The sequence below is a fragment of the Phascolarctos cinereus genome, unplaced genomic scaffold (assembly GCF_003287225.1).
Source record: "Phascolarctos cinereus isolate Bilbo 61053 unplaced genomic scaffold, phaCin_HiC Scaffold_2;HRSCAF=192, whole genome shotgun sequence".
Lineage (NCBI taxonomy): Eukaryota > Metazoa > Chordata > Mammalia > Diprotodontia > Phascolarctidae > Phascolarctos > Phascolarctos cinereus.
Genome location: NW_027555625.1, coordinates 226707933 through 226722804, shown reverse-complemented (window position 1 = coordinate 226722804; position 14872 = coordinate 226707933). Strand labels below are relative to the sequence as shown.

Sequence of the window (14872 nt, the reverse complement as noted above, 5' to 3'; positions counted from 1 at the left end):
GAAGAGGCCAGGGGTGCCTTCCTGCGCACTGGGCAGGAAAACCCAACCAAAAATATAGGAAAGGTATAAAACAAGCCCCCGGAAGAAGAAATCACCATCACATCCTATATTTGCCTGATAGAGCCCTGACTTGCCTCTTCTGTGGAAGCTTATTATGCAGCAAGGGAAGGAGCTGAAATGAGGGAGGAGTAACTGCATGTGAGCTGCAGGATCACCAGAGAGTTCAGATCTAGCACCCTTAGGACCACCCCCTCCAACCCTTCCCACCCCCAGCTCCAAACAGATTTCTCCCATACTTACAGATCAAACACAAGGTAGTGGAAGCCTTCCTCCGAGATGCTGTCATGGAGACGAACTGTGAAAACAAAAGATACAGGGCACATGAGGGCAAGCAATCCATCACCCAAGACACTCAGTGCTGGAGCCGGCTGGCCTGCCAAGGAGATGCACCGGAGGAATCCAGGTGCAGCCACTGACAGAGAAGACCTGGATCCCAAAGCAGGTGAGAGCCAAGGGCAGCAGAGCCTTCTGAAGAACAGCCACTGTGTGATGCAATGATAAGACAGCCAAATAACCCGATTCAGGGTCAGGGGTCTTCGACTCAGCTCCTCCTTCTGCTACTTATTAGTCATTCAAAAAAGACAAGGCAGTTAGCCTTTCTGGGACTCAGTTTCCTCATCTGTAAAGTGAGGGGGTTGGACCAATTCCAGAACAGATTCAGAGCTGGGTCTTAGAGGTCATGAAGTATAACTCCTTCATTTTGCAAATGAGGAAACTGAGTCCAAGAAAGGTCTGGCAATTTGTCCAAGGTCACATAGCTAATAAGTTACAGAGTCATGATTCAAACTCAGCTCCCGTGACTCCAAATCTTTCCGTTGTACCAGGCTACCACTATTACATATGGCCTCTGGAGTCCTTTCCAGCTCTAAAACTATGAATATGGGAGATCTGCTTTTCCTTATAAGATCTCTAGATTCTTGTGAGCGGGATCATTGGGAGACACAAAGACGGTAAAAGAGTGAGGGTCAGTGGAGGAGCCCAGTCCAGAAAAAGGCTACGCCTCAGTCCCTCTATACAACCACAAATAAACTCCACCAATGGCCAACTTATGACATGGAAGTCTACCTATTAGAAGGTGTCATATTTTCAGGTACTTTTCATAAAGAACATTGAATTCTCACTCGAAGAGAATGGATTCCCAGTAGTCACAGGCAAATGTCCCTGAATTTTTATCCACACTCCCATAGCCACCTTCCTTTCACCCACCATTCAATTCAACAGAAGCAACATTTATTATGCACATACTTTGTGAGAGGCACAAGGGGGCAGAGAGGGGTAGGGTAAGGTTAGAACAATTTGTACACAGACAAGGAAATACAAAATATATATGTCATACTCCCATGGGTGGGCTCAGGCAATTCCCTGAAAGACAATCCTGTTATACAATGCATGTGTACAGAGACGTGGCTGCTGATGGTGGAGGGACCTCTGAGCCTGAACCTAAAATACAGGTGACATGAGAGAGATGTGAATCCTGTTTGGTTCTGAAGACTTCAGAGGAGAAAGAGGTCCAGCTGAGAAAGACAGAGCGAAGAGGCAAGGCATGGACTTTGAATGGCAAATGGAAGAGTCCTTCTCAGAGCTATGGGCATGTGAGGTTTTGGGGTGAGATTTTTCTCTCCTTGGGTGAGTTCAGATTTCATTTTGTTGCTGAGTGGAAGAACTACTGACTCTTATGTGCTCTATCATCTAATCTAATTTGTATAATTGTTTATGACTTGCTTCAACACACAAGTTCGCTCGATATACACGATTGTCTTTTTCATAAGGGTTCGTCGCAAGGAGCTAAGCTGTCCAAGAGTACGCTCACTGTTACCCTTCCCTTTGGGGTAACCAGGGAAAGTGGTTTTTATCTTGAACCCCATGAACAGCGTCATACTTCTAGACTAAAATATTCATCATGTAGTGGATAGATATCTTTCTAGCCCAATAATTCTCTTGGAAATAGCAGAGTGAAGGTCTGAGGAGTCAGCCACAGGCCTCCTTTTGATCCCCACAAAGGTAGAAAAGCGTGATCTCCCCAGAGACAAGGCGGGCCAGATCCCAGATCATGTTGAACACAGGCTACCTTAAGTGTCAGACCTTATGTGTTAAATATACAAAGTAAACGCAAAATAATTTTTGGTGGGGAAAGGGCAGAGAGTCCTGATAATTAGGAATCAGGAAGGACTCATGTTAAGAGACGGCTCTTGGAGCTAAGCGTTGATGGGAATACTTTTCCTCACCCTCCCACCTTTTGGTTTTCCTCCCTTCTCTCTTCAGTTACCGCCATTTGCTTTCCTTCTGAGCAGCACTGTATCATGGAAAGAACACTGGACAAATTGGACACCTGGATTCTAACACTGGTCCTGTCACTAATCAGCTGTGTGACCTTAGATCAGCTCTTTCAGCCCCACTAGGCATCAGTTTCCTCATCTATAAAATAAGGTGGCTGGTTAAGATGACCTCTAAGACTTCTTCCAGCTCTAATGCTTATGGATGACAGTTGCCCTTTCAACACTATTCCCTATCTGCTCCACTATCCCAGAGGGCCAAAGTTGACCACCTATGGATATAAAGGAATACTTGGGTTCCCTTAGGGGACTCCCAACAAGCTGGACATGGCAGAAGATTGTAGGATCACACCCAGAGCTGGAAGGGGCCTCACAGGCCATCTAGCCCAACCCCATATTTTACAGATAAGGAAGCTGAGGCCCAGGAAGGGCAAGTGACCGGCCCATGGTTACAGGGATAGTGAACCTCAGAGGAGGGATCTGAGACAGTGAATACCAAGGTCACAAGGCTCACTATGGCATTCAGCTGAGTCACCCGGAACTGGGAGTATCTGGTGAGCTGGAGACTTTTTTGCCCAGCCACCATCCATGTGGGATATAGTGGGGGGTAGCTAGAGAATAGAGGAAAATCATAAGCACAGCCCTGAGGTGAGCCAGCCCCCTCACTCTTCCTCTTTTGATGAGAAATGTTTGGGGTTTAGTCAAGCAGATGTTTGTCTTTTGTCCTTGTAACCAAATATACCTGGCTATTCTGGGAATGTGCTGTAAGCAGCGCCCAAGTCCATCTCTTCCCTCCCCTTTGGAAGTGGCACCCCTGTTTAGCTGGCTCATCGCTTCCCAAAGGGTGAGAGCTAAGAGCTGAGGGCTATCTTGAACCGCTTGCACTCCTGAAGTCAGAAGAAAGCAGATTCTGGCTCAGCGTAAGGGGTGGGGGGAACCTTTCTAATAACTAGAGCTGTCCAGTAATGGACTGGGCAGCCTCGAGAGGCAGCAAGCACACCGTCCCTGGAGATAACAGAGCAGAGGCTGGATATCCACCTGTCCAGGTTGCTACAGTAGGGAATTCTGCCATGGGTGGGAAGGTTAGAACAAATGACCTTTTTGATCCTTTCCAACTCAAAGATCCCTCAATTCCCTGCCAGCTCCTGGTTTTCCCCCAATGCCAAATGAGGGGTTTAGAAAGAGGTCACTTCAAATGCAGGCATGAAGAGAAGGAAAAAAAATGGTCCTGAGAGGTAGAGAAGAAAGCATGAGTTAATCATCCCCATGTTCTTCCAAGTGACCACTATCTAGCTCCCTGCCTTTTTTTTTTTCTTACAATAATTTATTTCTCAGTGTCCTGGACCCAGATATTGCTATGAAGAGGAAAGTCCCCAGGTGATCTACTTAGCTTCATCTGTGCTAAGGAGACGGTACACAATCTGGAGTTAGCTGCAGTGTGGAGTCTAGGAAGGAAGGCTCCTGATCCCAAGCTCATAATCCTGAGACTGATAGAGAAGGAAAAGTGTCACAGATTTTCTGTAGCTTCATAGGGTCCACCAAGAAAAGTTCCAAATCCTTTGCCTGGCATTCAAGGCTATCCACAGTCTAGCTGTACATTGTTAGTATCATCTTTGTAAATGCTTTGATTTTGAGCTAATTCTTTCTACTGTCTAACTGTTCATGGGGAAGCCCACTATTGAGAGCTTGTGAGCTGGTATCTAGATACATGTTAGAGTTTGTATCTAGCGTGCTCCTACATGGCCCTCATGGTTCTAACAGGATGTTAAAAAGGGGGTCCTCATGACCGAAAAGTTGGGGAACCACAAATGGAATGGAAATGAGCACTGGACTTGGAGTCACAGGAACTGAGTTCAAATCCAGCTCCAATACTCTCTAGCTATGTGACCATGGGCAGTTTCTGCTCTCTGAGCCTCAGTTTCCTTATCTGTGAAATGGGGATAATAATAGCTACTATTCACATTGTTGGTTCAAGCAGAATGCTTTGTGAACTTCAAAGTATTAAATAAATGCAGCATTATTAATCTATGGTATCAAGAGAGCCAGGCCCAAAGGCAGCACCCTACCTGGGACAAATGAATACAACTACAGCCTTCTGTCCATTACAATTTCTCTAATTAATCAAGCAACGTGCATTTATTGAGTGCCTACTATGTGCCTAGCACTGTGTTAAGTACCGAGGATACAAAGACAAAAGAAAAACAGTCCCTGGCCTCAAGGAGTTTACATTCTATCAGAGGAGGGTCCCCAGGTGATCTACTTAGCTTCATCTGTGCTAAGGAGCCAGCACACAATCTGGAGTTAGCTGCAGTGTGGAGTCTAGGAAGGAAGGCACTGATCCCAAGCTCTAACAACCCATACATACAGGTATACAATACGATTCAAGGTAACCTGACAATCTGAGGTACAGAGGGAGGCAGTCAGTGGTTCTTGCTTTACACTTAGGGACCTGTGACATGTTGCATCCTCCAGTAGCCTATAATCTCCTTTGGGGAAGGAGCTACTTCAATTTTGCACTTGTATCACAAGAACTCAGAGCAGTGCCTGCCTGGCACACAGTAGGCGCTTAATCAATGCTCACCAATTGCCTGATTAATAATAATAACAGCTCATATTTATAAATATATGGCACTTTAAGGTTTGCAGAGTACCTTAACAGACATTATTTCACCTGAGCCTTCCAATAACCCAGTGAAGTTGGTGATATAGGTATTATCACTCTGGACAATTAGGACCATCCTAAGTAGAAGGAGTTGCCTTGAGGCAGGCTGCATTTCCTCTCAAGGAGAGGTCTTCAGGCAGGGCCTGAAGAGTAGGTAGAGGGGTTTCTGGTTCAGGGATGGGCTGCAGGACAAGGCCTTGGAGGTATCTCTCAACTCCGCAATCAGGGGTTATGTGTGATGCTATTATTCTGTGGTCACTCTTGTTGGTTGGTTGGTTTTTATACCAAACCTGATTCCAAGTCCATCCCATTTAGCCACCATGCCATGAGCTTCACCATGCAAGAGCTCTCCTTTCTAGATATTGCCACCTATGGTATTTCAGGAGTTACCACTGCCAGGTAGACAGTAAAAATATCCCATCTTCATGGTGGCTACAAAGTTCAGCCAGATGGTTCCACCCAGCCAGAGAAGATCGGGAGGTGGAGGATGCAATCTCCACCCGAGCTTGAAATCAAATCCTCCCTACCTGGAATGGAAGCCTGCTTCTGCCACTTACTACCCATGTGACCTCAGACAAGTCACTTTCTTTTTATAGGCCTCAGTTTCCCCATTTATAAACAGGCAGATGGTTGGATAAGACAACCTTAAGTTTGTCCCTTTCTGGCTCCAAAGCTGTGATCTGGATCCAGTTCTCAAACAGGTGCCCCCACATCTCTGCATTGCTTGGGAGGTTGCTGCTGGTAGTGCAAGGGTTACTGGGAAGGAGCGACTCCTCTCCCAGACCACCAGAATATCCACTTATTCCAAGCACGCAGGGCAGCTGCGCTTTGAGCTTTGTCCCCTTTTCTTGCTGCCTTCCAATTCGTGTCCTAATTTCTGACTGGCTGGGAGGCGTCCTCCTTCTCACAACCCTTCTCTTCCATCGGGGAGGGCCTGAGATAATGCTGCTTAGCAGGGAAAGCATCTGCTTGGGCCAGTGAGTGGGAATGGGGGCTGAATGTCCTCTGCCCCCTCACCTATCATGCAGTAGGGACCAGGGGCCTCAAAAAGGATGCCCCAGCTACAGTGGGGCAGCTTTGTATGGTGGGAAAACGCTGCATCCAAGACCTGGGAGACAAGTTCTAGTCCCACATCTGACACTAATTAGCTCTGTGCCCTTGGACAAGTTGCTTGACTTTCCTGGGTCTCAGCTGCTACCTCTATAAAATAAGGGGGTTGGCCAAAGAGGAGAGGAAGGATGGTCCATTGGTCAGAGTGCTGGATTTGGAGTCAGAAGGCCTGTATAGGAATCTAGGCTTTGTTACTACCTATGTGACCTCAAGCAGGTTAATATGGTCCAGGAGTAGGAAGCAAGATCACCTAGGTTCAAATCTTACCTCAGATACTCCTGGCTGTGTAACCCTGGGCGAATCATTTAATCTCATTTAATTTAAACCTCAGTTTGCTTATTTGTAAAATGGGGATAATAATAACACCTGCCACACAGGGAGGGCTATGCGAATCAAATGAGATAATATGTAAGGCATCCTGCAAGTCTTAAAGTGCCATCTTAATGGTAGCTATCATTATTCACTCTGGGAGTTATATAAGCAGGGGTTGCATTTTAGTCTATTTGGTTAGATTTCACGGAATTTGGAAAGCCCAACCTCCCCCTTTCCAAAAAAATCCTCTTTGGGCTGCTATGCTCCTTAGAAATACATCATTAGAAATTCATTTTTGTTCAACTGAATTAAATTACATTTATTTGAATTTAAGACATACATGGTTTCCAGAAAACTGCCATTAAAAGGCATATGCTCAGGGAGGGGACCATGTTAAGTCATAATCAGCTACTGCCATCACCATGCAGATCAGTCAGAATTGGGCTCTTGAAGAGCTGGGAGAGACCCTGGATATCATCTTGACCTAAGACTGTAGGAGCATCAATTTTAGGCTGAGACTGAGAGACCATCTAGTCCATCCCCTCATTTTACAGATGAAAAAACTGAGGCTTAATTGAAGGTCAACTGACTTGCCAAAGTCATAAAAGGGGCAAGGAGCACTGTGCCAACGGCAGGATCTGAACCCAGTTCCCCCAACTCCAAATCCAAACCTCTTTTTATCGCACCTTCCTGCCTCTCTGTCGACGCAGGCATACGACGCAGCAGGCCTCCCTCCCCTCTGCTCCCTCGTCCTACATCTTTGCTCCCAGCCTCGTCAGCCATGGATCCCTCCTGTCTTCCAGGCCCCTCTCACTGCCCTCTCCTTCTGGTCTGTTTCAGACATGCTCATGGCCCAGCTGCCATCATCATGGGAGTCATTCAGAGAGGAGTCACTCACTCATTTCATTCTAATTCACCAGTAGAAAGCTCCATACACATTCTCTCTCATTATCGGACCCTCATGCAAGATCATTTGAGTTAAACAAAAGCTAATTCTCCCTCCCTCACCTCCCCTACTCCTCCCCCTCCTCCATTCCTTTCTAATTTGGAACCGCCTAATAAATCCAGATAGCTGTGAGCCCAGCAGGTTGGTGGCCCATCTGCTCAAGCAGCACCCCTCCCCCCAGAGACACCCCCATAGCTGCCTCCCAGCGCAGATGCTCTGTGAATCCAACACAGGCTTCTGGACACCTTTACTCAGATGACGCCAGAAAGTAGCCAAGAGTTCCATACGTGGTGCTAGGTAAGGGTTCTGAAAGTGGGGGTAGAAGGGGATCCTGAGATCATCATTAGTATCATTAACACTCACCGAGCACCCAGTGTGTGCTCGAACCAACATGTCAAAGGTAGGGAGCTATCCCTTTGTTTGAAATTGATATCCCAAATAAGTAAGATAGAAATTCCTCTGCTTGGGTTTTTTTTTCTTTTGTTCTCCCTTTTTGCAAATGTGTGCATGGAGTGAGGGACTTTTTTTGGGGGGGGATCAATTTGACACCTCTCATTTTCCTATATTCTCCTCCAGTGAGAGACCCATACTTGGCTTACAAAGAAGCATCCTCTAAATTCCAGAATCACAGAATCCCAAGGATTCTCAGGGGTCATGCAGTCCAAACCAGATAGGTGGCACAGTGGATAGAGTATGGGATGTGGAGTCAAGAAGTTCCAAGTTCAAATATGGCCCCAGACACTTACTAGCTGTGTGATCTTGGGTTTACCTATCTCAGTTTCCTCATCTGTAAAATGGGGATAATAATAAAACCTACCTCCCAGAGTTGTTGTGAGGATCAAACCGAATAATGATGGTTAAAGTCCTTTGCAAGCCTTGAAACACTATTATCATACCTTAATAAGAATTGTTTCTAAAATAGACCCCACAAATGGCCATCATGAAGCCTGGCTCCTCCAAAATCAACTGCATCAAAGTGGGTCCATGGTCAACTAGCCCCACCTCTTGAGTGGTGATAGATGATGGAACAATGCCAGGAACGCAGCTCCCCGGCCTATTAGGAAATAGCTAACGGTTCCTGTTTTAGCTAAAGCCTAGGTTCTGTTAACAGATGCAGTGGGGAACCGGAGCTTTCTCTCTGCATTTTAACTTTGCTTGAGAAAGCACATCTGCTTTGCCTTTTGGTGGCCTGAAACTACTTAAGCACAGAGCTCAGGTCACAGGTGGCCTAGTGGAACACTGGCTAAACCCTTTCCTAATGTGTCAGTACTGGGGTCCAGGTGATGGGGAGGTCAACTATAGGTTGTCCAGCCAGACTCATCAATCTGGAGAGGCCCCAAGCATAGGGATCAGGAAGTCCAGAGTCTAATGTCAAGGAGATCTAGCAGGGGGGCAGCAAGTGGGGGTCCCAACAGGTGGCCAAGAAAGTCAACCTCAGGGGAGTCCGACAGCCAGAAAGGGAAGAGATCCAAGTAGACAGGGAGGCAGTTATGATTGGCTGCAAAGTTGAGACCCCCACAAGGTCTGGGAATGAGAGAGAGGAGTCCCACTCTTGGGAGGGATAGCAAAAGTGAGGCATTTTCGTGTAATGGATAAAGCATTAAACTTGGAATCAGAGGATCTTGGCTCAGAAACTGACTCTGCTAATTACTACCTGTGGGACCTTGGACAAATGACTTCATCTGTGTAGGCCTCAATTTCCTCTTGTAGAAGGTTGGACTATATGAGCTCTATGGGCCTGGGATCCTAACATAGAGCCCCAGTCTTGCAGGAATTTGGGGCCTGAGTAAATTCTCAAGGGAGGAACTCAAGTATAGAGAAATACAGAAAGGACCTGGGGGGAACAGTGACAAAGCTGATTTGATCCTAAAATGTCTGAGCTATGATTCTTCTAGTCCTTACTGTTTTCCCTCTCTTGGAGTTGGACTGACTTTAGCGAAGGAAGGAAAGAAGGAAGGAAGGAAGGAAGGAAGGAAGGAAGGAAGGAAGGAAGGAAGGAAGGAAGGAAGGAAGGAGGAAGAGAGGAGAGAGAAGGAAGGAAGGAAGAGGAAGAGGAAGAAGGAGAAGAGAGGAAGAGGGAAAAGAGAGAAAGAGGAGGAAGAGTAAAGAAAAGAAAGGAGGAGAAGAGATGAAGGAAGAAGGAAAGAAGGAAAGAGGGAGGAAGAGATGAAGGAAGGAAGAAAGGGAGGGATGAAGGAAGGAAGAAAGGGAGGGACGAAGGAAGGAAGGAAGGAAGGAAGGAAGGAAGGAAGGAAGGAAGGAAGGAAGGAAGGAAGGAAGGAAGGAAGGAAAGGGGGGGCAGGGAAGCAGTAACTTGGAAAGGTAGGAAGGGCCCAGGCTGTGACAGGCTTTACATATCAAACACAGGGGTTTTGATTTTATCCTAGAGGAAACAGGAACCCACTGGTTACTGAGTACAGGATTAAGATGGTCAGACCTAGACAAGTGAACTGATCTTACTATTTCTTTGACTCTAACACTTAGGAAGCATCATGTACAGTAACTGTTATCATGGTAAGATATGTGTAAGGAATTATTTAACTAACACTTTTGATTTTTTTCCCTTTACAAGGAATAACAAGGTAATGGTCCCACTTTACAGGTGCTTAGCTGCCTCTAGGACCTTGGGCCTCAGATTCCTCCTTTTAGGAAGGGAATGAGGCAGTTAGGCTGAGTGGCATTTGAGGATCCTTCTCGCTTTAGATCTATGTTCCTATGATCTTATTGGGCCCTGGTTAGACAACATCTGGAGTGCTGGGTTGAATTCTGGGTATTGCATTTCTGGAAGGATACTGATAAACTGAAGAACATTCAAAGAGCAGCTGAGTTGGTGAAGGGCCTGACGCTCATGCCATAAGTGAAGGGGGGTGAATATGGTTTTCAAATCTCAAAAGTCAGGCACAGTGTGGGAAGGAAAATGAAGGCAGACTGGCCTCTATCCTCTCACAAAATGAAGGCTCCAAGGGGAACTCACCAATGGGGGAAGCTTGTGGAAGAACATTCCAGAGCCGGCAGGCCACAGTGACGACAAAAAGCCCCATTCCAGGGCAACGAAGCCTGCACTGAGGGAAGGCCCAGGATGAGCCAGCATTAGACAAGGAATGGTTTTAAAGTCCCAGAAAGTCAAGGACAGGAAGAACTTTCTGTGAATGTTAAAGAAAGGATACTTGTTCAGGTCTGGGATGGATTATTTGACCTCTAAGGTTCCCTTTAGGTCTGAAATTCTGTGTTTCTGAAGGGCACCGCTATCTACCCACAACTCCAGAAACCAGGTCCAGGATGGCATTCTACAAACAGGCTCACAGATTTAGAGCTAGAAGCAACCAGAGGGTTCCTCTAATCCAACTCCCTCATCACATAGATAAGGAAACACAGGCCCATACGTGGTAAAGCTGGAGTTTGAGCTCAGGTCCCATGATTCCAAATACTCTTTCCTGTACTATTTTTAAGCAAAGAATACAAATACTCTTTCCACTCACTGCACCACGACACTGCCTGAAAGTATCCACAAGGTAGTTTCAGGGATATCATTCCATTCCTGAGGGTAATCCTAGGCCCCATATGGTCCATTCCAGACCTGAACAGAGGGAGAGGCAGGGAGGGAGGGATTCTCTTGCCCAGTATTAGGCTGCCTGACATCTGCCATCATGTCATTCCCAAGCACATTGCAGGGAAAAAACAAACAAACAAACAAAAACAAGAAAAGTTGAGATGCTGCAACAGTTCTCAGAATCCCAATTTTCCTCTCCCAGAACAATTAATCAAATTAAGAAACATTTATTAAACACCTACTATGTGCCAAGCACTGTGGTATGTGGGGATACAAAGCAAGGCAGAAACCAGTCCTTGTCCTTAAGAAGCTCACAATCTAAGGCTCACATGAAGGGTCCTGCAGCACCGTCTGCTCCTTGCAGAGAACAGATGTCTGGGCAGCTGCCCCCACCTATGGAATGGCAATGCTCTACGGGATGCCATCTTGTCCACCAGTTCCCCAGAGAATCGCAGAATCATGGATTCACAAGTTAAAAATGAAAGGGCCACCTATTCCAGCCCCCCTTCCCACATTGTATGGATAAGAAAACTGAGATTACTTTCTTCCTTCCCCTTCCTAGGGTTCTGCATAGTCCTGACTGTGAAGGAAAATCTTGCCAGCCCCTTCCCTTGGCTCTCCATAATTACAGAAGCATCGAATTTAGAGTTAGAAGGGATCACCATCAGTGCAACGCATGACCAAGAAAAGAACCATCTGCCCAACAAGTGACTGCCTGGCAACGGCTTGAAAGCCTCAAATAAGAGCCCCCCCCACCTCTCAGTATGGACCATTTCATATTGAGGAGCTCCAATTGTTAGGATGCTTTCTGGACTTCAAGTCCACATTTGCCTCTTTGTTCTGTTGTAGGGGGCCTAACAGGATCTACCTAATCCCTCCCACATGTGACAGCCTTTCAGATACTTGAAGATAGCTATCATGTACCCCAAACCTTCTCTTCTGCATGGTAAACATTCCCATCTCCTTCATCTGATCCTCACATAGGACGTACTCCAAGAGGTCTTTCATCACCATGGTTGCTCTCTTCTGGAGATTCTCCAGCTGATCAATGTCCCTTCTAAAGTATGGTGTCCTGAGCTCCAGATGTGGACAGGTCAGGGCAGAGGACAGCAGGGCTATATCACCAACCAAACAAGGAGAAGGCATCCTGCTCTCGATCACATTAGCTTTGGGAGGGAGCTGCCCTTGAGCCTGCAGTCCACTAAAATGTTGGATCTTTTCAAAATGAACCACCATGTCACCACGGTACCGTCTTGCCCCCACCTCATTACACGGAGCACCTTATCTAGGAAAGGGCCCTCAGGTGCTAGTGATTAAGTGAACATGATGAGGGTTTTTCAGGAAAGGGGGGAGGTGCAAATTGGGAGCCAGGCAGGTGTAAACCAAAAGGCCAGGCCTGTGTTGGTGCCAGGGTTTCCTCAGAACAATGACATTCAAGGGCCTGTGATGAACAGCAAAAACCATTTTCTGGAGCAGAGACTCAGGCTGCAGGTACCTGCTAGATCAGGAGGAAGTTCCCAGCCTATGGCAAGCACTTAAAAAATTCTTTTTATAGGTAAGTACAAAGTGTGTTGGAAAAGTTGACCATTTGATCTGTTCTGGGTCAGGCCTACCACCATTCAGCCTCCTGACTCCCATTTGGGGCATGGCCCCAAACAATCACAGCAAAGACTTTCTTCTAAGCTGCCTCTGGTTTGCTCCCCAGTCTTACAAGTGGTGCGATTCTCACTTCATGGACAGCAGCTGCTGAAATCCTGGCAGCACATTCATCATGCCCTTTTTAATGCTATGGCTTCCCCTCCACATTCCACCCCTCTGCCCCAAGACTGAGAATGCTGCTGAGAACCAGTTGTCCACTCAGAATCCATGACAAGACTAGGAGCTGAGCCAGCAGGGCCAGACAGAGTGGCTGCGATGTAATTCCCGAGAGGCAGCCATAGCCTCATTTGGCATGCACTTCCTGCCGAGCCATCTCACTGACCTGAATGCTCATTTGGAATCCTCAGACCAGTGACAATTAGGAGTCAATCAATTTGTCCAACTCCAGGTCTTACCCGCACCTGCAGGGAGCAGGCTACACCATATACTACCTGTGACTAAGGGGACTGCGCCCAGAGACGAGATGAGAAGGCATCAGACGCTGCCTTTGAAGGACAAGAAGAGGCCTGGCTCTTGTTCACTATAAAAGGTGGTCCCTCCTGTAGTTAAAATAGCAAAGTATTCTGTAAAAGCAGTCAATTGGAAAGAGAGCTCATTTCAAATGAGGAATCCCTCTCTCTCTGACACACTCCCCCAGTGACCCAACATGTGGCCTGAGAAATCACTAGGTAAAACAGGGCTGGAAGTCATCTCTACCCCTAACTCCACTACAAAGGATGGTACCTGATGATGTTTTAACATGACGTTCCATCCAAAAGGCCAAAGTCTCTTTTGGAAGACTGGCAGGTGGAGTGTGAGGCCAATATAAATGCGACGACCATATGAAAGTTATCCATAGAGAAGTGGGGATGATCTAACCTTCTCAAGAGCTTCCTGACTGTTTAAGTTGGAGGTAGAAGTTTCATTCTATTTTGGTCATCAGCTGGTCAGAAAGATCAGCTGTTTCAATTCAAGAAATTCAACAAACATTTATCCACGTCCTACTATGTGCCAGGCACCATGCCAAGCTCTGGGAACAACAAAAAAAGGCCAAAAAGAAAATAATTGTCCCTGCATGTAAGTATATATTTTGGGGATGGGGTCAGAGTAATACAAAATGTACCCAGTTAAGTAAATACAAAGTATGGACAAAGTATTTTCAAAGAGAGAGAACATTAATAACTGCAGGTTGAAGAAAGGCTTCATGTAGGACCAGAGAACTGGACGGCAGGTCCTCTTTCTGAAATAACAGTGATTCCTACCTTGGGAAGCACATCAATGTAGAGGAAAGTGAGTAGGATGGGGATAGGGTTCACATACACACATACACACAAAGAAAACAGAAGAAGCCACAGGCAAGCAGGGAAACTTTGAAAGCTACACGTTGAACTTATCATCTATGTTAAAATAAAAGCCAGCTCTAACGGAGATCCACATGTCCATGTACATCCTCCCTCTCTCTCTCTCATATATGTATATATATAATTATAATGTATATACATATATCATATATAGAGTTAAATTCAGAATAAAATGACATTTTTTAAAAAGGAAAGTAAGTTAATGTTGAAGCATGTTTGTGAGGCACAAAAATCCTTGGTGGGCTTGACAAAGTCCTCAAATTAATCCACGTTGGTGGATTCTGCCAAGAGTAGATGGTTCTACATCCAACCTATTTCCTGTCACTAAGTAGGGTAGGGGGAAAATTTGGGGCCAAAGTCAGTTTCCAGTCATCTAAAAAAAAAAACTCTTTCAAATCTATATGTGAATCTTTCTGGAAATCATTTTAGAATTTATTGATAAAAGTCACCTTGTCCATAACTAGCACAGAGCAACCAGGGCTTTGCCCTAAGGAGTCAACACTTAGAGGAGACACTGATAACACTTTTGTTCCTTCAGTAACATAGAAGTAATTGAGCTAAGCATCCAGCTGGCAAGAGTAAGAAACTGTTTCCATCTGTTTTCCCCAACCCTTGGAGGTTTTTCCCAGGTGAGGTCATTCCTGCTTGGCCCTGCTGTATACCCTATTATCTTATTAGGACTTCCCCAGAAGTGCCTTCCTTTATGCCCCAGATGCAAACATTTCTAGATAACAGTTCTTCCAAAGACGCTTTTGCAAATTATATTTGGAGATCAATAATTTAAATTTGGAAGAGAATTTAATTGTGATAGTGAATTAAATAGGTTACATGACTCATCCAGGGACACACAGCTGGTGTCAGAGACAGACTATGAACTGGATTCTTCCTGACTCTAAGTCTAGCATTTTATCTAGCTCTTAGAATTAACATGGCAGTATATAGAACTCCAGATAGAGCCAA

At 45.9% G+C, this 14872-nt stretch overlaps 1 protein-coding gene across 17 annotated transcripts in view; it reads right to left on the bottom strand.

The window, feature by feature from the left end:
• The window catches only part of CAMK2B (calcium/calmodulin dependent protein kinase II beta), a 309659-nt gene that overhangs the window by 104499 nt on the left and 190288 nt on the right, over positions 1 to 14872 (bottom strand). For all 17 annotated transcript variants that reach the window (XM_020984059.2, XM_020984065.2, XM_020984060.2 and 14 more), the window contains exon 4: positions 301 to 355. In XM_020984059.2, the coding sequence (XP_020839718.1) occupies positions 301 to 355 (55 nt within the window). The remainder of the gene's footprint in view (positions 1 to 300; positions 356 to 14872) is intronic.